This window comes from Pygocentrus nattereri, chromosome 8, assembly GCF_015220715.1.
Source record: "Pygocentrus nattereri isolate fPygNat1 chromosome 8, fPygNat1.pri, whole genome shotgun sequence".
Taxonomy (NCBI): Eukaryota; Metazoa; Chordata; class Actinopteri; order Characiformes; family Serrasalmidae; genus Pygocentrus; species Pygocentrus nattereri.
In genome coordinates, this window is record NC_051218.1 from 40486291 (window position 1) to 40510841 (window position 24551).

At 42.5% G+C, this 24551-nt stretch overlaps 1 protein-coding gene across 1 annotated transcript; it reads left to right on the forward strand.

Annotated features, from left to right (window-relative positions):
- Positions 1–1636: 1636 nt before the first annotated feature.
- ppp2r2cb (protein phosphatase 2, regulatory subunit B, gamma b) lies at positions 1637–23289 on the forward strand. Its single transcript, XM_017692120.2, has 11 exons — positions 1637–1791; positions 1881–2045; positions 3239–3336; positions 9327–9424; positions 9597–9738; positions 13141–13253; positions 14080–14257; positions 19200–19364; positions 21264–21433; positions 21562–21653; positions 22396–23289. Exons 3-11 carry the CDS (start codon positions 3279–3281, stop codon positions 22745–22747), a joined length of 1368 nt encoding a protein of 455 aa, XP_017547609.1. The 5' UTR covers positions 1637–1791; positions 1881–2045; positions 3239–3278; the 3' UTR covers positions 22748–23289.
- Positions 23290–24551: the final 1262 nt, after the last annotated feature.

Genomic DNA, 24551 nt, shown 5'->3' on the forward strand with positions numbered 1-24551 from the left:
ACATGGGACTCCAGTTTATTGTTCAACAGCTTGAACACTCAGGAACATATGCAAGAATCTTAGACTTCTTAGACTTTAGCTCAGCCTTTAATACAATCACCCCAGGACAGCTACACAACAAACTACTCCAACTCAGCATGCCAAGCCCCACCTGCCAGTGCATCATCAACTTCCTCACTGGCAGAGAGCAGCAGGTGAGGTTGGGAAAGTTCACCTCAAACACGCAGACCATCAGTACAGGTGCTCCACAGGGCTGTGTCCTCTCACCATTGCTCTTCTCTCTGTACACGAACGACTGTACCTCCACGGACCCCTCAGTCAAAATCTTGAAGTATGCAGACGACACTATAGTCATCGGTCTCATCCGAGATGGTGATAAGTCTGCTTACAGACTTGGTGGTTGATCAGGTGGTCCTTCGGAGCAGCCACAATAACCTGGTGGAGATGACTGTGGACTTCAGGAAGAGCCCTCCAGCCCTGCCAGCACTCACCATCCTGGACAGAACTGTGATGGCAGTGGAGTCCTGCAAGTTCCTGGGCACAACAATTACCAGGGACCTGAAGTGGGACAGAAACATCAGCTCCTTCATTAAGAGAGCCCAGCAGAAGATGTACTTCCTGCTAGGGAATTAGGAATAGGTGGCATGATTGCATGGTGGGTAGCGCTGTCGCCTCACAGCAAGTAGGACCTGGGTTTGATTCCCTGGCCGGGCGACCAGAGTCCTCTCTGTGTGGAGTTTGCATGTTCTCCTCGTGTCTGTGTGGGTTTCCTCCTGGTACTCTGGTTCCCCCCCACAGTCCAAAGACATGCAGTCAGGCTGTTCATGGTAAATTGCCCCAAGGTATGAGTGGGTGAGTGAATGTGTCTGTCTGCCCTGTGATGGACTCGTGACCTGTCCAGGGTGTATCCTGTCTTCTGTCTAATGATCGCTGGGATAGGCTCCAGCACCGCCGTGACCCAGAAGGAGAAGCGGAAAAGGTGTGTGTGTGTTACAAATAATAATAATAATAATTTTTTTTTATTTTACTAGAAAAGCTAATAGCACCTTTTATGAAATTGTATTTCTCAAACAGGATTACATCATACAGCATTTTCCTTAAAGATATTTCTGCATAGTGAAATATAGACGTAAACATAGTCATTTAGAGTGGTTTGGTGTGAAGTGCTCTGGTTTAAAACAGAACTGTTTCAGCAGTGGTGACTGGGACCACATAGCCAAAGGGTCTGAATACCTAAGATTCTTTTTGAAATTCAGAAAATTCGATGGAGTTCCCCTTTAAAGTAGCTTTAAAGGAGTTCACTCGCTGGAAAGGGCTGTCTGGACACGTTTGGACCTGTAGCGCGGAGACGAGGACTATTTTCTGATAGACGATGAAATATAACCAGTTTTTGACGGCGAAATCCACTGAAACGTCCAGCCACCGCTCCAGCGCTCCGAAGGCTTTCCCCGTGTTTATGTAACGGTCGCTCAGCCGTACAGAATGATGCGGTTGCTAAGCGACCGAGCCGTGTTGCCGTAGACTTTAGTGCTGCTCTCTGATTGGCTGCGGTTCCCTGAGCTGCTACGGGATTGGATGATCCTGAGTCAGTCAGAGCCTTTGTTTCTCTCTCGCTGTACGGTGGGGGAGGAGTCTATGCAGCAGAACGGACAGGCTGAGCTTCACTCTTCCCTCACTCCCATCAGCTAATCTACCATCACCTGCGATAATCCAGCGCGCAGGCCGACGGATGGTCTGATCAGAGGGATCCTCGTGTCACGCAGCTTCTGTGTGTGTGGTCGTCCGCAGAGGGTGTGTATGTTCAGGAGAACATATTCCTGTATACGTCAGTGTGTACATGACACGCTGTTCTTAGCTTGGAATTCCTTCTGCCCCATAAGGCTTTGCGGTGGACGGAGATGCTGATGGAGGAAGAATGGATGCTTCGTTGCTATCTGTTCACTCACACCATCACAGCGTCAGAGCTCGGCGATGGGACTGAATGAAGCCAGCAGCCAGAGATCTGAGCATTGCTGCCACAGCAACGATGTGACTGACTGAAGGAGGTGAGGAAGGAACATGTGTATGTATGAACGCATGTGCAGATGGGCATTTGTCTGATTCGCCTGATTTCATCATGGGTTGTCATAGTATGGTGACCATGTGGGGGGCTAAACGTGGGTATTGTGGGGTCTCTTGACACTACTAGCTGTATTGAGGTCATGGTTTAACCACTTTTGCTTTGTTATTGCACAGTATTGCTACTGTCCTTCATAGGCTGCCATAATAATATGGTTTTACTTTACTTTTCCCTCTTAGAAAATGTTCTGTAGTGATACTACACAAAACTGTAAGATATCTATAGCCTTATATTGTACAGCAATACTCTGTAATACATACTCTACCCATCAAAATTTGAATATGCGTGAAGTACATTATCCATACACCACATAGCAGCAGTTTTAGTTCTACAATTACAGACTGTAGTCCATCTGTTTGTGTGCTTTGTTAGCCCCCTTTCACCCTGTTCTTCAATGGTCAGGAGCCCCACAGGACCACCACAGAGCAGGAATTATTTGGTGGTGGGTCATTCCCAGCACTGCAGTAACACCGACATGGTTGTGTGTTGCTGTTACGAGTGGATCAGACACGGCAGTGACATATGCGCGGTTGTCTCTGACTTTATGTCTACAAGATGGTTATATCACTATTTTAAAAAGTGTAAATTAGTAAAAATGAGGAAATCCTTGTGGCGTCTCCAAACTTTTGACTGGTAATGTATTTTCAATTCTGTAGAAATTCCTGCTGTATAATTGTCGGTGTTTTCCAAAAGGGTCCAGTGGTTTGGAGTCTATGGCTGTAACTCTCTCTTTTCTGTGAGTGTGTCTGTTGGCTTCAGCAAAGCAGTGTAATCCCCTTTTAACACTCCCGACACACTCTCCGGGATAGTTGATGGCCACTGGACCAGACGACAATCGTGCATGTGCGAGTCTGATCTGGGATTTTGGCTCATAATCTTCTGTTTATGTTGGATGTCTGATAAGGATTAGATTAGCTAATCTCAATCCTGTGACCCTCCCACTGTGTGTGTATATGTGAGTGTGTGTGTAGGGAGGGTTGATCTGTGATCATGCTGTGACACTGACCCACATGTTTAAATAACTTGCTATATGCTGTTAGTAGATCCGCACGCATATCTAATCTCTGTTGCTGTCAATTAAACCATAGTTTTTTCACTGACGCACCTTCACTTTCACAGGATTGGTTAAGCTGTAGACCCGCCCCCATCCCACTCCAGAATGTTGAGCCCTGTTCTCTGTTCCGAGCTCTCGGCACTGGAGCCGGAGTATACAGAGGGTAACGTTCATGTTTGTTTTATAGTATCATCGTGCTTGTTGTGTTTAAATATTGCACTCAACAGGGTTAAAATCTTAAAACTTCCAAAGGAAAATTGTCCAGTTAGGATTTTTTCTGCTGTATGCAAGCGAGTGCTCCCATTGGTTAGGCTTTCAGGAGCCAGACTGAAGGCTTTTCAATGTTAGGTTATCTACCAGCGTAATTAGCAAACGACACAGGATCTAACCAATCATGTTTAATTTATGAAAGGTGAGACCAGTATTGTGGGAAAAACATCACTCAAGGCCATGGGTTGGCAGAGCAGGGTCAGCGGATGCTGAGGGGCATAGTGCGCAGAGGTCACCAACGTTCTGCAGAGTCAATCGCTACAGACCTCCAAACTTCAAGCGCAATGCAAAGTGTGGAATGCAGTGGTGTAAAGCGCCGCCACTGGACTCTAGAGCAGTGGAGACCTGTTCTCTGGAGTGAATCACGCTTCTCCATCTGGCAATTTGATGGACGAGTCTGGGTTTGACGGTTGCCAGGAGAACCGAACTTGTCTGACTGCATTGTGCCAAGTGTAAAGATTGGTGGAGGGGGGATTATGGTGCGGGGTTGTTTTTCTGGAGGTGGGCTCGGCCCCTTAGTGTCAGTGGAAGGAGCTCTTAATGCTTCAGCACCAAGAGATTTTGGACAATTTCATGTTCCCAACTTTGTGGGAACAGTTTGGGGACGGCCCCTTCCTGTTCCAAAAGGAATAACGAATAAACTGGCTCAGTCATTCCTTATCATGTTTACATAGTTAAGAAGAGACTTTTTTGTCCTTTCAACAATAATTAGTCCACCTTGGAAGCCACTATTGAAGTAACGCTGTTCCATCTTGGCTGTAAATATGTCTCAGTATGTGCTGATATCCAGGCATAGACCAAAAAATATAAATAAAAAACAGACTTAATTTTCTGTACTTTAAGCTTTAGATCAGCTATAGCTGCTTGTCTCGCATCTCCGGCAGGAAACTTTTCTCAAAAGTAGAATAGTTGCTTGTTAAATGTATTTTAACATTCAAGTTTTTACGAGGCTGAAGTCGCTTCTCATTGGCCAGTTTCTTGTTCAGATTTTCCTGTTCCACCTTGAATGGTGCCTGCGGTGCCAGAATTTAACTGCTGCACAATTTAAGGTGGAACAGGAAAATTAGAATAAAACACTGACTTCAGCATCGCCTACTTTTTAGTGTTTGATAGTTTCTCATTGAAGATTAAGCCCCAATCCCATTTCAACCTTTGTCCCTACCACTTAGCCCTTAGCCCTCCATTTTGCGCTTTCATGTCTAGGGGTAGGCTGTCCCAATTCTTGTTGAGATAGAGGGGTAGGGTGAAGTGTTAGGGCTAAATAGCCCTCCAACCGGAGGTTTTTCAGAAACACACTCCAAAAGAAGTGGTATGAGAAAAAAAGAAACATCGCCAAGATGGCTCCGCAAGCGACCAAAGAAACCCACGAATGTGAGAATTTTCTCAGTTAAAAATGAAAACAACCATTATATCATCTCAGTTTGATGTTATTTCAATGTATTATGTTTTTTTCTTCATAACATGGATAAAAATGTCTAATAGCATGCTCTCGGTAGTTAGCTAGATACCTTTCGCGTTCCACCTTAAATAGTCCAGAAGTGTTGATGCCTGAAGCTCCAGAATATAACTGCTGCACCATTTAAGGTGGAATGGGAAAATTCGAACATGGGGTAGGGGTAAAAAGAAGAAATGGGATTGGGCCTAAATGTATCAAGAAACCAGCTGAAGTGATTATAAAGGCAAATCGGTCTGTCCATTCGTCTCTAATTATCAATGTTTGTCTTAAATCTTTCTCTTCTTTGCCATGTTGTTAGCCACTACCTTTACGAGATTGTTGTCTGTGTTGCTGTGTGACCAGCAGTCTGCAAGGCAATCAAGGGTGAATCAGCATTTAAATATTACCTGGATACAGAACTAAATCACAACTCTGCATTCACTTTTACTCTGGACAGCTGAACTGCTTGCATATTCAGTGACACCCACCATGCCCAGATTGTCTAGTGGTTGCTAAGGGAAGCAGTTTGTGTTGCTATAATAAAAATGGAACATACAACTACAGCAGTGCTTGATTCCAGCTTAAAACAAGCAAAAAAGACATTGTTTTTTCCTGTGCTCAATATCCTTTTTTACATTTACTGCAGCCATACAGTCAGTGGGTTACATTTACTTCAGCTACCCACATTCTACAGTCTCACCCAGACCCACTCAGGTGTGTCTGATCTCATGGTCACTACTGAGGTCTGTTTCACAGTGGCAGAAGACCATTCATCAAGTTGCCTTGCATATATTGTCTCGTATTTGTGGTGACACATTAGTAGTTACTCAGAAGATGAATAATCATCCCACTAAGCCAACGTGACTGCCTAGATTTGATTAGCTCGAGTTTAGCAGAAAGCACATCTGGATGCTTGTTCTGGTTTTCTCTTAATTACAGTAACCATGACACTGTCCAAAGAGCACACGCACACACGCATGCACACCCTCAGTCGTCTCTGCAGGTTTCAGCAGGATCTGAATGATGTTGACAGGACATTTTTTTGTTTGCACCAAAATGATGTGCAAGAAGGAGTGAGTAATATTGTATGTGACTTACAGCAGGTTTCTGTATGTGGTTGTTATACTGCATATGTGAGGTTACTGTACATGCCATCTGAAGTATATTGTTGCTGTCATGTTATTAATTATGTATATATATATATATATATACACTATATTTCCAAAAATATTCACTCGCTCATCCAAATATCTAAATCATTGAATTCAGGTGTTACATTCACTTCCATGGCCACAGGTGTATAAAACCAAGCCCCTAGGCCTGCAGACTGCTTCTACAGACATTAGTGAAACGATGGGTGGCTTTCAGGAGCTCAGTGAATTCCAGAGTGGTACCATGATAGGAAGCCACCTGTGCAAGTCCAGTCGTGAAATGTCCTCACTACTAAATATTCCACAGTCAACTGTCAGTGGGATTATAACAAAGTGGAAGTGATTGAGAATAACTCAGCCACAAAGTGAGCGTCCACGTAAAATGACAGACGGGGTCAGCGGATGCTGAGGGGCATAGTGCGCAGAGGGTCACCAACTTTCTGCAGAGTCAATCGCTACAGACCTACAGATTACAGGTGTAATCCACTGGACTCTAGAGCAGTGGAGACGTGTTCTCTGGAGTGAATCATGCTTCTCCATCTGGCAATTTGATGGACGAGTCTGGGTTTGACGGTTGCCAGGAGAACTGAACTTGTCTGACTGCATTGTGCCAAGTGTAAAGATTGGTGCAGGGGGGATTATGGTGCGGGGTTGTTTTTCTGGAGGTGGACTCGGCCCCTTAGTGTCAGTGGAAGGAGCTCTTAATGCTTCAGCACCAAGAGATTTTGGACAATTTCATGTTCCCAACTTTGTGGGAACAGTTTGGGGACGGCCCCTTCCTGTTCCAATATGACTGTGCACCAGTGCACAAAGCAAGGTCCTTAAAGACATGGATGAGCGAGTTTGGTGTAGAAGAGTCATGACCTCAACCCGATAGAACATCTTTGGGAAAAATTAGACTGTGAGCCAGACCTTCTCGTCCAACATCACTTTCTGACCTCACAACTGCGCTTCTTGAAGAATGGTCAAAAATTCCCATAAACACACTCATAACCGTTGTTAAAAGCCTTCCTGGAGTTGAAGCTGTTATAGCTGCAAAGGATGAGCCGACATCATATTAAACCCTATGGATCAAGAATGGGATGTCACTGAAGTTTGTGTGCGTGTGAAGCCAGACAAGCAAATATTTTTGGAAGTATAGTGTATACTTACATAGTTATCAAATTATCAAATACTATAAAGGACCTTATCCATATAACATATAGGAGCACTCTTACACTGTTCTTCAGTGGTCAGGACCACCACAGAGCAGGTATTATTTGGTGATGGTCATCTCAGCACTGCAGTGACACTGACATGGTTGTGTGTTAGTGTGTGTTGTGCTTGTACGAGTGGATTAGACACAGCAGTGTCCAGAGGACTTAGAGAACGACCATTATTATTCTAAAATGTGTAAAACAGTAAAAATAATGAAAACCTTATGTTAAAATGCACCAGCTGCACTTTCTCTCACAGTGATCAGCATTTCATGATGAATGGACGAAAAGAGGTGGTTCAAAATTACTTCAGAGTTTTTTTGAGTGATGAAGTGTTTTTTGCAGTCATTCAATGTGCTTTGCAAATGAGAAAATGCAAAGACAATTCAAATTAAAACAGATGAAGGAGGACAATTTATACAGGAGAATCTAAATTAAACACATGATCAATACATAATTAAAACAGATTTAAAAAAAGAAAAAATAAAGCATTAAATCGAAAATCTTAAAATGGTAAAGTGCCGTTACAGGAGAGAAATGCAGTACAGCTAACAGTGTTTTAAACTGAGCTGAAAGCTGCTCTGATAGGAACGTGTTCAACCCAGATTTAATGGTGTCCAGAGTCAGGGCTCTTTTAATGCTCTCTGTCAACTGGTTCCATTTAAAGCAGCGTAGTAGTTAAACGCTGCTACTCATGTTTAGTCCTCAGCTTAAGCAGGACTTACTGACTAGTTCCTAATGATCTGAGAGTTCTGCTTAGCTCACATCAATAGCAGATAAATATGCTGGTCCTACACCATTAAGCCATTTATAGATCGGTAGTAGAGCATCAAAGTCTGTTCTGGAACAGACTGGTAGTGCAGGGATTTAAGAATTGGGGGTGATGTGTTCTTTTACTCCTAGTGAGACTCTGGCAGCTGCATTTTGAATCCAGTGAAGCTGTTTGATTTGCATTGATATGTTTCATGACCCACACTAGCTATTGCACTGACAAGATATGAAGATTTCTTGTTTTGGGCTGGTGTTTAAATTTCCAATCTGGAGTTGTCTGCCTAGTTGCGTTGCTGCTGACGGGCTTAGTTTTGTTTCTGCTAGTAATGAGAGGTTGGTAAACCTGCATTCTGTATACTTTGGTACAGTTGGTGCTTGTTGCAGCACCTTGAAAAATCAATGGTCTCTATTAGAGCTAGGCCTTCACTTTGGGCCATAAATGTCAAAACAAGGTCCAAAACAAATAAAAAACCTTTCTACAGTAATGATACATTCTTCCAGCAGCAATACAGTGTTCTAACCCAGGGAGATTCCCTCGAAAGAGGCCCTGAATTTCCTCTTGTAACTGTTGCATTATGTTGTAATCAATTGCATTACAAGTGATGCTGGAAGTGATCTCTGTTTTCTGCTTCTGATACGTGAAGGGGTACGGGGGTCTGCACCCAGAAGTTGCAAACGGAGGTTAAACAGCGAGACGGCTGTCCGGCGCCTACCTCATCGCTCAGACGCAGGGGCATTCCGGCTTCAGATACTCCAGATACTGAGGAGCACTTTGCACGTTGTTTTGTTCAGATTGATTCGTCCTAGCTAGAGTTATTACAGAATATTCAAGGCCTCTTTCGAGTTAACCCAGATATTTAAAGCCCTCTTCCTCACAAAATTGTTCCTAGCCTGCAGAAATCAACCATTGTCAATCCATAATTATGTTGCTAGTTAATGTAACATAAGGCCTTCTGTGCAGCTCCTGAAATCCTAACCAATAGGAGAGCTTACTTCTACCTAGATACCACAGAGAAAAACTCCTGATTGGGCAGTTTTCCATTGGGCCCTTTTAAGAATTTATTCTTTTTTCCAGCCAAAACTTAATGCACTTAACATAATACTTGTAGAGTTACATACAGCAAGCATGATTTTATTACTTAAAATGAATTGGTTTTAGGGAGAAAAGCATTACTAAGGACTAATGTAGAACAGTCTGTGGAAGGAAGAGGTGGGATGTGTTTAGTGGGAGCCAAGCTACATTCATAGGCATGTCATGCTGTAAACACTGCTATGGAGCTACCGTTGCACTGTAAATTGTTTTTGGATGTTCATCTTATCCCTGATTCAGCTGATGTCATCTCTGCGGTGGAGTTCAGCCAATCAGGAGAGTTCCTGGCCACAGGTGACAAGGGCGGGAGAGTGGTCATCTTCCAGAGAGAACCTCAGGTATGACAACAGTGGTGCAAAGTGGGTCGCTGTACATTGTCAGTTTGTTACTGTACTAAACAGCACATCCTTCTCGGAAACCTGTGATGAAGTTACATATGTTTTCAGTCTCTCTCTCTCTCTCTCTCTCTCTCTCTCTCTCTCTCTCTCTCTCTCTCTCTCTCTTTTTCAGGGGGAGTATAATGTGTACAGTACATTTCAGAGCCATGAACCAGAGTTTGACTATCTGAAGAGTTTGGAGATTGAGGAGAAGATCAATAAGATCCGTTGGTTACCTCAGCTTAATTCCGCCCACTTCCTCCTCACCACCAATGGTGATGCTTTGTTTTGACATATTAGAGCCACCTATGCTTCGCAAACTGCAAATACATATGAATTATTACACATTTAACTGGATGTGCAGTGCCAGTCAAAAGTTTGGACACACCTGATTGAATGTGTTTGTCACTGCGTCAAAGACATTTTGATCTAAAAACCCATCATTATAGGGGCTATAATCATCGAGATCCCACTTTAATGGCTTTTTTGCATAAGACATTGATGTAGAATGTAAACACTGTTAAAGTATCAAAGTGTACTGTTCAGTCCCCAGTGCATATATGGAAACTCAACTGTAACAACCCATTTTGAATCCAGTGTTTTTGTGACATCACAAAAGCCAATGTATTTACATATATCTGCTGATTCAGCCTGCAACAATTTAGCCCCATCTGTTTATGCTCAAGTTATAAGGAGTTTTTCAGCCTGGACTGCTTTTTGAATGAGATACAGTGCAGGGCAATCAGAAGAGAGGTTATTTACGTATATCAATCTTAAAGGCACAGTAACAAAATCAGCCTGTTTAACTGTATGAGGTAAAAATGATACAAATGTAAAAATAAATTAATAAATTATGAGTAGTTTACATACATAAAACAACACAATTGCTATAAGAGGACCACAGGTATAGGATATAGGCCATATAGGCCAGGAGTTAACCCACATATTAAGACAAGAGCCATTTTGTCAAGTTTCAACAAAAATCTAACCAACTTGGGAGCCACAACATTTAATGTCTATTTTTTTGAAGCCACGTATCTCCATATTGGCTTTTAATGTGTCTCTTTATGTATTAAGGTCCTAGTATAGCCTAAAAATATGTAAGGAAAATGCAGGTTTGCTCTGCTCTGCTTTAAGCTTTAGCCCAGCTATAGCCGCTTTTCTCGCCTCTCTGGCAGGAAACCTTTCCACAAAAATAGATAAGATAAGATAAGATAAGGCTTTATTGTCATTCGCATCACATGTGGTACATGAGGTGGAACAAAATAGTGTACTCCAGGTCCCAGTTAACTCCCAAAAGTAACAGAACAATAAATAGTAAGGTGCAAATAACAGCAGCATGAGTACAAGGTAGAAAGTGTACATCTTAATACTGATAATGTGTAAAGTGACATGTATAAAGTGAATGTATAAGGGTGATATAGTAGAGGCACTGATTCAGTACAGCAGCAGAGATAAATTAGTGGACATGAAGTGTCATTGCATTGATTGTCTAACTAGAATTTAAGAGTCTTACGGCTTCAGGGAAGAAGCTGTTTCTCAGTCTGGTTGTTTTACTCGTAATGCTCCGCAACTTCCTACAAGAGGGGAGCACCTTGGAAAGTTGGTCTGCACAGCACTTCAGCACACGCCCCGGAATGTTATCTGGGCCAGCAGCTTTGCAGGGATTAATCTTCTTAAGGATCCTCCTCACCTCAATTTGGGTCACACTGAGGGGCTCTTCTCCAGGTGGTGGAGTGAGTCTGGTGCTGGGGGGCGTGTTTGGGTCCTCAAAGCAGACATAGAACTTATTGAGCGCATTGGGCAGTGAGGCGTCCCTAGTGCCTTGTGCATCTCTGGGGTTGTAGTCTGTGATGCACTTGATGCCCTTCCACATGCTCCGTGGATCCTGGGAAGAAAAATGACCCTGGATCTTCCAAGTGTATGCAGCTTTGGCCCTCTTTACGCCTGCTGTGAGCTCACGTCTAGCTCTCCTGAGTTTCTGTGAATTGCCAGCCCTGAAGGCAGCATCCCTGGCTTTCAGCAGAGATCGGACCTCTGCGTTCAGCCAGGGTTTCTGGTTCGGGTAGCACGTCACAGTCCTGGTGGTGGTGACATCCTCAACACATTTGTTGATGTACCCGAGGACAGCAGATGCATAATCCTCTAGATCCAGCAGCTCCGCATCATGCACAGCAGCATCCCTGAACACCTTCCAGTCTGTGCACTCGAAGCAGTCCTGCAGCAGAGGCACCATCACTGGGCCACACAGTAATGGTCTTCGGTGTGGGTCTGGAGTGTCTCAGTGGTGGATGGTAGGCAGGGACCAGCATGATGGAGATGTGATCAGAGAAGCCAAGGTGGGGGCGGGACACGGCTCTGTATGCGTTTCGTATGTTTGTATACACACGGTCCAGTGTGTTATTTCCCCGTGTTGGTATGGTGACATGCTGATAAAACTTCAGCAGTTTGTCAGGGCTACATGGTTAAAATCCCCAGCCACCACATAAAATGACTCCGGGTGCTTGTTCTGAAGCGAACTAATGTGATCATGTAGCTCCTTCAGCGCGTCATTAGCTCTAGGACCAGGCAGGATGTAAACCGTAATGACAAACACCGCCATGAACTGACGAATTAAATAATGCGGCCAACACTTTACAGTCATGTATTCTATTGCCTTGGAGCAGTAGCTGTTAATCATGACACAGTTTGTGCACCATCCTGTTTATATGCATGCATAAGCCACCCCCACAGGCTTTCCCCAATAGCTGGTTGCGGTCCGCATGGAAGAGCAGCCAGCCGGCAATCTGAAAGGCTGAGCCCGGCATGCTGTTGTTTAACCATGTTTCTGTAAGACAAAGTACAGAACAGTTCTTCATCTCTCTGGAAACATACATCCTCAGTCTCAGAAGGTCCAACTTGTTGTATGTAGAATAGTTATTCTATTTACTTTCTGTAAGTAGAATTAGTTTCTTGTAAAATGTCTCTCAACATTTGACTTTTACGAGGCTGAAGTTGCTTCTCATTCTAATTATCCTGTTCCACCTTAAATGGTGCCTGAGGCACCAGAATGTAGCTAACGGTTGCACCATTTAAGGTGGAATAAGAAAATTCAAACAGGTAGCTGGCGAGCTAGAAGCTGACTTTAACTCTATGACTTTTTAGTGTTTGACAGTTTCTTGCTGCAGATTAAACGTTTCAGGAAACCAGCTGGAGTGATAACAAATGCGATTCATTCCTCTCTAGATTATCAATGCTCGCCTTAAATCCTTCTGTTTGCCTTTTCATTAGCTACTAGCTGGGTGAGACTGTTGTTGTTGCTATGGCTACCAGCAGTCTGTGTATCAGTCTTCAGGGTTAAAGGGTGAATAAGCAGTTCTACATTAACTCCAGCGTTTAAGACCGTGTATTGTTAAACTGTGTTGAATGATCAACAGAGCTTTATTTTACTGCAAAGGAGGATTATTTTATTATTACCTACAAATCTAATTCTGCTCTGGAGCCACAACAGGGCAGTAAAAGAAGCGGCTCTGGATCCACATGTTGCTGACACCTGACATAGCCCCTTTAAATGATTGAAATCGTTTCTAAGATACTATGAAGTAGTGAAGTCCATGCCTCATGTCCAAACTCTTGACAGAACTGTGTCTTCACAGTTAAGTTCTACCTAATGTGTAAGTGTATGTGTGTGCTTTTAGACAAGACCATCAAGCTGTGGAAAGTGAGCGAGAGAGACAAGCGGCCTGAAGGCTACAACCTGAAAGATGAAGAGGGCCGAATGAAGGACATTTCTAAAATCACTTCTCTTCAGGTGTGTGTGATCACAGTAACAGGTATACAGATAATCACACTGCTCTACACTGTACATTGCCGTTCAGACGTTTGGAATCACTTGTCATATTATTAATATTGTTAAAGTGTGTCGTTCACTCCCCAGTCCATACATGGGAAACTCAACTGTTAAATGACTATTTTTTAGCAAAGACTAATGCATATATACATATCTGCCTACAGCAGTTTAGCCACGCCCATTCATATTGAAGCTATAAGGAGTTTTTCAGCCCAGACTGCTTGTTGAATAGAGCACAATGCAGGGCAGCCAATCAAGCGAGGTCATTTACATATATCAGTCTTAAAGGCACAGTAACAAAAACACTCTGATTCTATGGGATAAAGAGAGGTTGGAAAATGCTCATGAAAAAATAAATTACATCTGGTTTTGGTACATAAAACCACACAAGTAACATAGGTTGACCTGTAGGATATGAGCGCTTCAACTATTCAATAATAGCTCATTAAGTTTGTGTCGAAATGTGAGCTAGACACCAAAATGAAAATGGGGTTTATTGACAATTTAAAGTATTTGGGGAATTATAAAAAGATGTGGCATCAAAAACAGAGTACATATTACAAAATAAACTGTAATTGTTCATTTTTTGTATTTGTCATACAATTACTGTGAGTGGATATTTGATCGTTTGTTTATTTATTTATTTTTTTTAATATTAGCTTCATATTCATATAGAGATTCATTTTATACATGCATCTACAACACAACAGGTTTTCTATTATTGCAAACACTTGAACAGTAGTTTGAATAGTAGTTGTTAAGTGTATGTTTCTGTGTGCTGCTGTAGGTCCCAGTGCTGCGGCCGATGGATCTGCTGGTGGAGGCGTCTCTGCGGCGCGTGTTTGCGAACGCTCATGCCTATCACATCAACTCCATCAGCATAAACAGTGACTGTGAGACGTACCTGTCAGCTGATGACCTGAGGATCAACCTGTGGAATCTCGACATCACAGACCGCAGCTTCAGTATCCTACACAGTCCAGTGTGAGTGAGTGTGTGTTGGTTTTTCAGGACCAAACTGTCCTGACTTTATAAAAGCTAACCTACAGGAACCCACACAGACACACACACACACACATCTTCTAAGCTGCTTCTCCTTCTGGGTTTTGGGGCCGCTGGAGCCTATCACAGCAGTCATCGGGTGGAAGGCAGGATACACCCTGGGCAGGTCGCCAGTCCATCGCAGGGCAGACAGACAGACACACACATTCACTCACACCTAGGGGCAATGTAGTATGTCCAATCAGCCTGACTGCATGTCTTTGGACTGTGGGAGGAAACCAGAGTACCCGGAGGGTACCCACGCAGACATGGGGAGAACATGCAAACTCCACATAGAATCGAACCCAGGCCCTTCTTTCCGTGAGGCCACAGCTACCCACTGCACTACCGTGCTGCTCTGTCATATAATATATAACTCTATAATCATATTATTATAAATAATGTAACACATATAACACTATCATATGCATTAAAATATATCTCGCAGCTAAATGTAACAATGCTTAGTGTGGGGGGCTTGTATGAGGGTCTTTGATTGGTGGTATAAGCAGAATGTTTTGATGAGAATCTTAAAGTAAGCCATCAGACCCAATCAGATACCAGCCAACTCAATTTAAAAAGGTAAAATTTCCCTTCAGACCATCTTGCAGAACTCAGTACCGTGCACAAGTCTTGGACACCTAAGCACATTATTTAAAAGAATTTATCTTGAAAATAAATGTGTTTATGCTTGTAAAACACCATATATTAGAATAAATACAAATAAATAAATACAACAAAGTAACAGTTTTCAGGAAAGTAATTAGTAGTAGATTTCATCCGAAGAACAGTTTTGTTCCAGACGTGTCCTTGACATTTGTTCTATTTAATCTACAAAAAAATGTGCAAAGTATAAAATGTAAAAGAATTTTAAATGTTACACCACATGCTGTCTAGGGCACTGTGGGATTAGCAACATGCGGCATTGTGACACTGAACTGATGCTAAAAGCCATAAGGAACAGACAAATGTTTTTAAAGCCACTTTCTTAAAACCAGCCACAATAAAAACACTGTGCTATGATACTCACTACCACACTGGATGAATTATACTGTGGACAGCCCTGAAGAAAATAACAAAACATAACCACACTTCCCTCCTCTGAAACAAAAGTACTTATCTACACTACCAAATGAAACAAAAGCTCACTGCACTAAACTTCCCTGGCCAGTAAGCAAAAGTATGTGGGACGGTGACCGCCCTCTGACCCAGGGAGCTAGACAGAGTAGAAATCTATTTGGCGCAGATGTACAGGCAGGCCACTCTTGTTTGAAACCTGTTTGAAACCCCAGGTGGTGCACATAGTCAAGCAGCCCCTGTACACCCAACCCTCAACACAAGAAGCCCAATCTCTTGTGAAACAGAGTTAAAAGCTTTCAGGTAAAATACCAAACTCCTTTCAAAGCTTATGTCAACTACGTTGAAGAGCATACTGGTAAAATAGCTAAAACAATAGCATACGGCTAACGGAAGAGATTAAAACCACAAACTGAAACACAGCACATGTGTAGTAGTAGTAGTTCTCTCTCCAGCCAGCTTGAATGCAGATTTTAAGCCTTAGGCTCGTCCCCCAGTTACACCAGTCAGGATTCTGCTGGTCAGAGGCCCCTTAATGATATCTGTCTTCAGAGCCACAGTTTCACGCCAGTAGCATCAAGCCAGTGGCGTTCAGCGCATGCGCCGACACTTGGTTTTTCTTAGTCTAATCAACAGTTCAGTCGTTTTATGTGGGTATCCAATAACTTTGTGATAAATTTCCATTAGGCTAACATCATATTTTAAGACAAACTGTGGTTTGAACGCATATAGAGATTCACAGGGCATATATTACACCAAATACAGCCTATGTAGCCTGGGTAAGATAATACGGGGGCTGTATACACATGTGAAGGAATAAAAATTTACCTTAAGCAGACTTAAACTGAGTATAATGTTAAGCTTTAGGCTAAAACAATCTTTAGTTTTTGAACTTATCTGCCGAAAAACATAAAAACCATAAAGTGTTTTAGCTTTTGGTTTAACCAGTTACCAGTGGTTGATTCGTATATTAGTAACGGTATCCCTTTCTGAACGGTAATGCATAGAAACACAGACAACCAGCACAAACAGTCGCCGCTGAGATGTTCAGCTGGCCTCATTGAAATATGAATGGGAGCGCTTGTAACGCTCACACTGTCGGGTGTAAATTTGTGGCTTTGCCGCTGTGCAGTCAGACCTTTCTCGAGGCCCTCCGCATGGGGTCTCAGGGGGTTGCTGGAGCCTATCCCAGCAGTCATCGGGCGGAAGGCAGGATACACCCTGGACAGGTCGCCAGCCCATCACAGGGCAGACAGACTCACTCACACCTAGGGGCAATGTAGCATGTCCAATTGGCCTGACTGCATGTCTTTGGACTGTGGGAGGAAACCAGAGTACCCGGAGGGTACCCACGCAGACATGGGGAGAACATGCAAACTCCACATAGAATCGAACCCAGGCCCTTCTTTCCGTGAGGCCACAGCTACCCACTGCACTACCGTGCTGCTCTGTCATATAATATATAACTCTATAATCATATTATTATAAATAATGTAACACATATAACACTATCATATGCATTAAAATATATCTCGCAGCTAAATGTAACAATGCTTAGTGTGGGGGGCTTGTATGAGGGTCTTTGATTGGTGGTATAAGCAGAATGTTTTGATGAGAATCTTAAAGTAAGCCATCAGACCCAATCAGATACCAGCCAACTCAATTTAAAAAGGTAAAATTTCCCTTCAGACCATCTTGCAGAACTCAGTACCGTGCACAAGTCTTGGACACCTAAGCACATTATTTAAAAGAATTTATCTTGAAAATAAATGTGTTTATGCTTGTAAAACACCATATATTAGAATAAATACAAATAAATAAATACAACAAAGTAACAGTTTTCAGGAAAGTAATTAGTAGTAGATTTCATCCGAAGAACAGTTTTGTTCCAGACGTGTCCTTGACATTTGTTCTATTTAATCTACAAAAAAATGTGCAAAGTATAAAATGTAAAAGAATTTTAAATGTTACACCACATGCTGTCTAGGGCACTGTGGGATTAGCAACATGCGGCATTGTGACACTGAACTGATGCTAAAAGCCATAAGGAACAGATAAATGTTTTTAAAGCCACTTTCTTAAAACCAGCCACAATAAAAACACTGTGCTATGATACTCACTACCACACTGGATGAATTATACAGTGGACAGCCCTGAAGAAAATAACAAAACATAACCACACTTCCCTCCTCTGAAACAAAAGTACTTATCTACACTACCAAATGAAACAAAAGCTCACTGCACTAAACTTCCCTGGCCAGTAAGCAAAAGTATGTGGGACGGTGACCGCCCTCTGACCCAGGGAGCTAGACAGAGTAGAAATCTATTTGGCGCAGATGTACAGGCAGGCCACTCTTGTTTGAAACCTGTTTGAAACCCCAGGTGGTGCACATAGTCAAGCAGCCCCTGTACACCCAACCCTCAACACAAGAAGCCCAATCTCTTGTGAAACAGAGTTAAAAGCTTTCAGGTAAAATACCAAACTCCTTTCAAAGCTTATGTCAACTACGTTGAAGAGCATACTGGTAAAATAGCTAAAACAAAAGCATACGGCTAACGGAAGAGATTAAAACCACAAACTGAAACACAGCACATGTGTAGTAGTAGTAGTTCTCTCTCCAGCCAGCTTGAATGCAGATTTTAAGCCTTAGGCTCGTCCCCCAGTTACACCAGTCAGGATTCTGCTGGTCAGAGGCCCCTTAATGATATCTGTCTTCAGAGCCACAGTTTCACGCCAGTAGCATCAAGCCAGTGGCGTTCAGCGCATGCGCCGACACTTGGTTTTTCTTAGTCTAATCAACAGTTCAGTCGTTTTATGTGGGTATCCAATAACTTTGTGATAAATTTCCATTAGGCTAACATCATATTTTAAGACAAACTGTGGTTTGAACGCATATAGAGATTCACAGGGCATATATTACACCAAATACAGCCTATGTAGCCTGGGTAAGATAATACGGGGGCTGTATACACATGTGAAGGAATAAAAATTTACCTTAAGCAGACTTAAACTGAGTATAATGTTAAGCTTTAGGCTAAAACAATCTTTAGTTTTTGAACTTATCTGCCGAAAAACATAAAAACCATAAAGTGTTTTAGCTTTTGGTTTAACCAGTTACCAGTGGTTGATTCGTATATTAGTAACGGTATCCCTTTCTGAACGGTAATGCATAGAAACACAGACAACCAGCACAAACAGTCGCCGCTGAGATGTTCAGCTGGCCTCATTGAAATATGAATGGGAGCGCTTGTAACGCTCACACTGTCGGGTGTAAATTTGTGGCTTTGCCGCTGTGCAGTCAGACCTTTCTCGAGGCCCTCCGCATGGGGTCTCAGGGGGTTGCTGGAGCCTATCCCAGCAGTCATCGGGCGGAAGGCAGGATACACCCTGGACAGGTCGCCAGCCCATCACAGGGCAGACAGACTCACTCACACCTAGGGGCAATGTAGCATGTCCAATTGGCCTGACTGCATGTCTTTGGACCGTGGGAGGAAACCGGAGAACCCAGAGGAAACCCACACAGACACAGGGAGAACATGCAAACTCCACACAGAGAAGACCCCAGTCACCTGGCAGGGGAATCGAACCCAGGCCCTCCTTGCTGTGAGGCGACAGCGCTACCCACCACGCCACCGTGCCGCCTTGTTCTGTTAAATATATGTACTAAATACTTGTACTCAGTGGTCGTTTTCACTGGAAATGAAATGGGTGGGTGGTCTCTGACTTTTGCGCAGTATTGTGTGGTGCGTATGTGTGTGTCTCTGGGTTTCCTTTAACACATCTCTCAGATATAGTGGATCTGAAGCCGGAGAACATGGAGGAGCTCAGTGAGGTGATCACTGTGGCAGAATTCCACCCTCACCACTGCCACCTGATGGCCTTCAGCAGCAGCACAGGCACCACACGCCTCTGTGACATGAGGTCCCGTGCACTGTGTGACCAGCATGCCAAATGTGAGTGTCACACACTGACATCCAACTTCCATCACTGCAGGGATGAAAATATCCGGTCCAGTGGCCCATCGATAGAGTGGAGATAGAGAGTCACTGATCAGCAGATAAGCTACAGTCAGAAATTGTAAACTATGGTGGGTGTTTCTAATAAAATGGCCAGTGAGAGTAGGTGCAAATTATTTAACAGTTTACTGGAAATTGTTTGAGAACCAAGCAGAGGGAGCATTTGACAGTCATGTGGTCTAGTACAGGTGAATATGTTGACCTTAGATTTAGTGATGAGTACTTTCAGAACTGCAAACTGCCCAGTCAGCAAATCCTGTAAGCATCATGTGAGGTTTAAAACAACAACTATAGAAGCAACAACACTGGGTTTGCCAAAAGATGCAGTGGGTTCTGCAAGGCCTAGTAAACACCAGTAATCAGACAGGGCACTTGCACTCATATTATCTTTTGGAGTTTAAGCCAAGTCCAAACCTAAATAAGTCACATGGTTTCTTAAACTCAGTTACTTTGTCCTTGGAAGCTGCAGGTTTAAAGCATGCTTGTGTTTCAAACCAAACCTGCTGTGTTATTTTGAAATCCGCCACTTGATGTCACTGTATCTCAGCTTTAATTGGGTTTTATATTAAGCTTGCTAGAGGTTTGCTGAGATTAAAAGCTAAATTCCACTGATTTTTCAAATTTTCTGTATAATTTAATTGTTCAGATGTAAACGAAGGCATCAAAGTCATTCAGAGTGGTGAAATTCATAAAAACTTGCCTGATTGGATTTGTTTACAGTGAAGGTGATAGGAACCAGTGGTCTTAAAAACAACCATAGACATTTTATTTACTGTCCAAAAACACCAGTTACCCTACGTGAGTCTTCTGAGTTTTATAGGTAATGCTGATCTGAAAAAATAGGGTTTTCTCCTTTTTCTCTTACAACGCCCACCATCATTGGCTTTTAGTAAATATGTTTTAGGTCTATTATAAAACAGTGTCTCAGGCACCAGGCAGTATATTCATAACCATTTCATGTAATAGCTTTCTGTGTGGGAGCTTAGAGGCATTAAATATTTTGGATGTCTGGTTTCTATCACCATCTCTGTTATTTGTGTGGTATCTCAAAGCTGTTGTATTTGTTTGGGCAGTCGTGGGCTGGAGGTTAGAGAACTGGCCCTGTGACTGGAAGGTTGCTGGTTCAATCCCCAGGGCCAACAGCACATGACTGAGGTGTCCTTGAGCAAGACACCTAATCCCCAATCACTCCCCGGGTGCCGTGGATAGGGCTGCCCACCGCTCCGGGCAAGTGTGTTCACTGCCCCCTAGTGTGTGTGTGTCTATTCACTAGTGTGTATGTTGTGTTTCACTTCATGGATGGGTTAAATGCGGAGGTGGAATTTCCCAGTTTGTGGGACTAATAAAGTTTAAGTTAAAGAGATTTAAATGAGTTTAAGGGGACATCTTGTCCTCTTCTTGGAAAGGATCCTTGGCGAGGTGCTCAGTTAGACTGGAAAAATAATATACACACAGCCTGGAGAGGCATACTGCTCTTCACTTTATTATATTGTGTTTTGTTCAAAAGTCACTCAGGGTGAAATTCTCCTTATAACAGCATGAATAAGAGGGGCTGTAGACTGAATAGATGAATTTCAAAGGCTGTTTTTTTTTTCTTAACGATAAGTTGTGCATGTGTTTACATGCGGCATCAAACACTTTTATTTCAACAAAGCAAGGAAAATATGGTTTTCCAAGACACAGTCCATCTTCAGTTCAGCTGCCTCAGCGCTAATCTTTCTTCAGGCTGGTTTGTTTTAAATAATTTTGTGTGACTTTAAATCTATCTGTTTGTGGGGGGGACTGCTATTTGTGTGTGTGTGTGTGTGTGTGTGTGTGTGTGTGTGTGTATCTCAGTGTTTGAGGAGGCTGTGGATCCTGCCAATCGATCGTTCTTCTCTGAGATAATTTCATCTGTGTCGGATGTGAAGTTCAGTCACAGTGGACGCTACCTGCTGACCAGAGACTACCTCAGTGCTAAAGTGTGGGACCTCAACATGGAGAACAAACCAATCGAGACATACCAGGTCTCACTTACTCACACACTAACACTTATACGTTTGTGTTTTGAAGTGACTTGAAGTAAAGTAATTGTGTGTGTGTGTGTGTGTGTGTGTGTGTGTGTGTGTGTGTGTGTGTGTGTGTGTGTTTACAGGTCCATGATTACTTGCGCTCCAAACTGTGCACCCTTTACGAAAGCGACTGCATCTTTGATAAGTTTGAATGTGCCTGGAATGGAACAGACAGGTGAGAACTTGATGATTAATTCCTAAAAAACCCTCAGCCTGGCCTTAATCCAAACCCCAACCTTAATCCCTACCCAAAACCTAATCCTAACCCTATAAATCCTATATTTTCTAATCTATTTAATATGCGTTATTAATTTTATATTATAACCTCATATATTTAACACTATTAACACTATTATTTACCTGTGTTGATGCACTTGTGATGCATCAATTCGACAATGGAGATTGAACTGCATTGGTTCAGATTCTTTAAATCTAATTGATATATATATATATATATATATATATATATATATATATATATATATATATATATATATATATATATGTATGTGTATGTGTGTGTGTTGTTCAGACAGTGATGAGTATAAAATGTGCCATAACTTTTGCACAGGCTACATTTTATATTTTATGTTTTATTTTTTTCCAATATGCTGAATTCAGCAAGTAACCAGTAATGGTGCAGTAAAAAGTGCGCTCTAGAAGATGTGTGCTGTGATGTATTTTTCAAATATTTTTTCAAAATCAACAGAACATGTATTTGATTTAATATTGCATTTTTTTTTACTTCATTCACACTGAATATTAATTTATGTATCATAACTCAGAGCTCATGTGCAACTTTTAGGTCAGAACTTGCACACATGTACGATAACTCCCAAGGACAGCATTGGTCCAGATGTTTCCTTCTACTCATCTCTCTCTCTCTCTCTCTCTCTCTCTCTCTCCGTCTCTCTCAGCGTAATCATGACAGGTGCGTACAATAATTTCTTCCGGATGTTTGACCGGGCCAGCAGGCGGGATGTGACTCTGGAGGCCAGTCGGGAGGTATGCAAGCGCCGGGCTGTACTCCGGCCTCGTCGTGTGTGTGTGGGGAGGAAGAAGAGGGAGAGTGATGTCAGCGTGGACAGTCTGGACTTCCGAAAGAAAATCCTTCACACAGCCTGGCACCCTACGGACAACATCATCGCCATCGCGGCCAGCAACAACCTCTACATTTTTCAGGACAGGCACAGCCACCATGGACACCATGCAGGACACCGGCTAGAACAAGACAGGCCTCCGCAATTACAGGACGTTCCTCCTCAGTGAAACGACCTGCCACTTAATGAGAAGACGCCCCTGTACCTACAGGACACGCCTTATCCATGAACAAACATGCCGACTTTGTCTTTATGACATGGGGCTCTTCATTTGAGATGGGGCATGCCAACCAATGTGAGAGGGGTTTTTGTTTTGTCTTTTTTTTTTCTTTTCTGTTTATTTTGTTAGACCCCATGTACGTTATCAAGTTACTATGATTTGTGCTTTTACTTTGTAATATTTTGTGCAAGTGTTGAGTATAAATACATTATTAGTACACACGTCATCCACTTAGGAAATACTTTGACTTTCACTCACTGGCCACTTTATGAGATGCTCTTACTTTGTAGGTCCATTATATACTGTACTGTGCAAAAATTAGAGACCAACCCTTCGTTTGTTTAACTTACAGTCAAGATGACTATTAAGTACAAGGTATTTATTTTTTTAGTGTCAGGAAAAAGACAGAAAACATGTTGTTGCTGTTGTCTGAAGAAAACCTTGTATCTCCACAATGGTAACTTCACATGAGAAGAAAAAAACCTACTTTACTTTTAATGTAAGTCAATAGAGTTTTTTCCAAGACATTTTGGGCTGTTTTTTTGGTCCATTCCTCATTAAATTTATATACAATATAAAGTGCAACAGGCATTTTCAAATTATGCCAAAAACTGAAAAACAACAAAAACAGAGATGTGAGGTTTTCTTCTGAGAGCAGAGAAATATTTAACAGAAAATGATTATGTTCTTTTTGGGAGGTTTGCTTTCAGTTTATCAAAGAAATCTGCAGGGACATTTTCCCACACCTCCAAAATTCAGTCTTAGAAGTTGTTTTTGCATTTTCTGCTTCTCACCAGTCCCGCGATGGACTGGCAACCGGTCCAGGGTGTTTTCTGCCTTCTGCTCAATGACCGCTGAGACAGGCTCCAGCACCTCCTGTGACCCAGAAGGATAAGCAGCTTAGATAATGTGTGTGTGTGTGTGTGTGCTTCTCACCATCCAAGCGATCACAAATTTCTCTTAAAGATGAAAGCAGTTTTGGTAGTCCGTCAGGTGTTGAGGTGATGATTAGCAGCCCCATTTTCTGTCTTTTAATCACTTTTTAACCTCCATTTGCTCTTGACCTTCCTTATTCAAGTGGATTATCTTATCTAATCTCTTATGAAATTTACCCTTTTAGCCATTTTAGATGCAAATGAAAAAGAAAACTGAAGGGGGTCTGCTTTGGAAACCTTTAGTTGAGAAGACTTAAATACTTAAATACTGATCAAAAGGGTGGTCTTTTGGCACTTTTGCAGTGTTGTCCTGCACAGTTTATCAGCCACCCTGTTCATCACAGGGCAGTTCCTGCTCCACAGGACTCCTGTTGACCAGATATTATTGGGTGTTGGACCACTCTCAGTACAGCAGTGACATGGTAGTGGCAGTGTGTGGCACTGGTGATGGGCACAGCAGTCCACCATCCTAAAATATCCAATCCAGAGGGACTCTGTGGTCAGAAACTGGCCATTGATGTAGGATGGCTAACACAAACTGTGCCTCAACAGATGCAACAGGTGAACCTACAAGGTTGGGGTTTCTAATAAAGTGGCCAGTGAATGTTCAAATACAATTACTTCATTATAAATACACATGAGCCTAATGCCCTAATAATGTAATGCTGGATATAATAACTATGATTATGATTGGGAATGTATCTCCTTGCTTCAGCTCTCTCGCATGTGATGTAATACAAGGAGACTCTAGTTACCCAGGAAAGAAGAAAACTCACTGGCTGCCTGTCAGTGTCTAAATCACTATTGCATGTTTACAC

Excerpts from the sequence above, each read along its gene's own strand:
- ppp2r2cb (XM_017692120.2), top strand. The coding sequence starts at position 3,279 with ATGTTGAGCCCTGTTCTCTGTTCCGAGCTCTCGGCACTGGAGCCGGAG. Across the intron at positions 9,739-13,140 it reads CTTCCTCCTCACCACCAATG|ACAAGACCATCAAGCTGTGG; the intron begins GTGATGCTTTGT and ends GTGTGCTTTTAG. Across the intron at positions 14,258-19,199 it reads CATCACAGACCGCAGCTTCA|ATATAGTGGATCTGAAGCCG; the intron begins GTATCCTACACA and ends CACATCTCTCAG.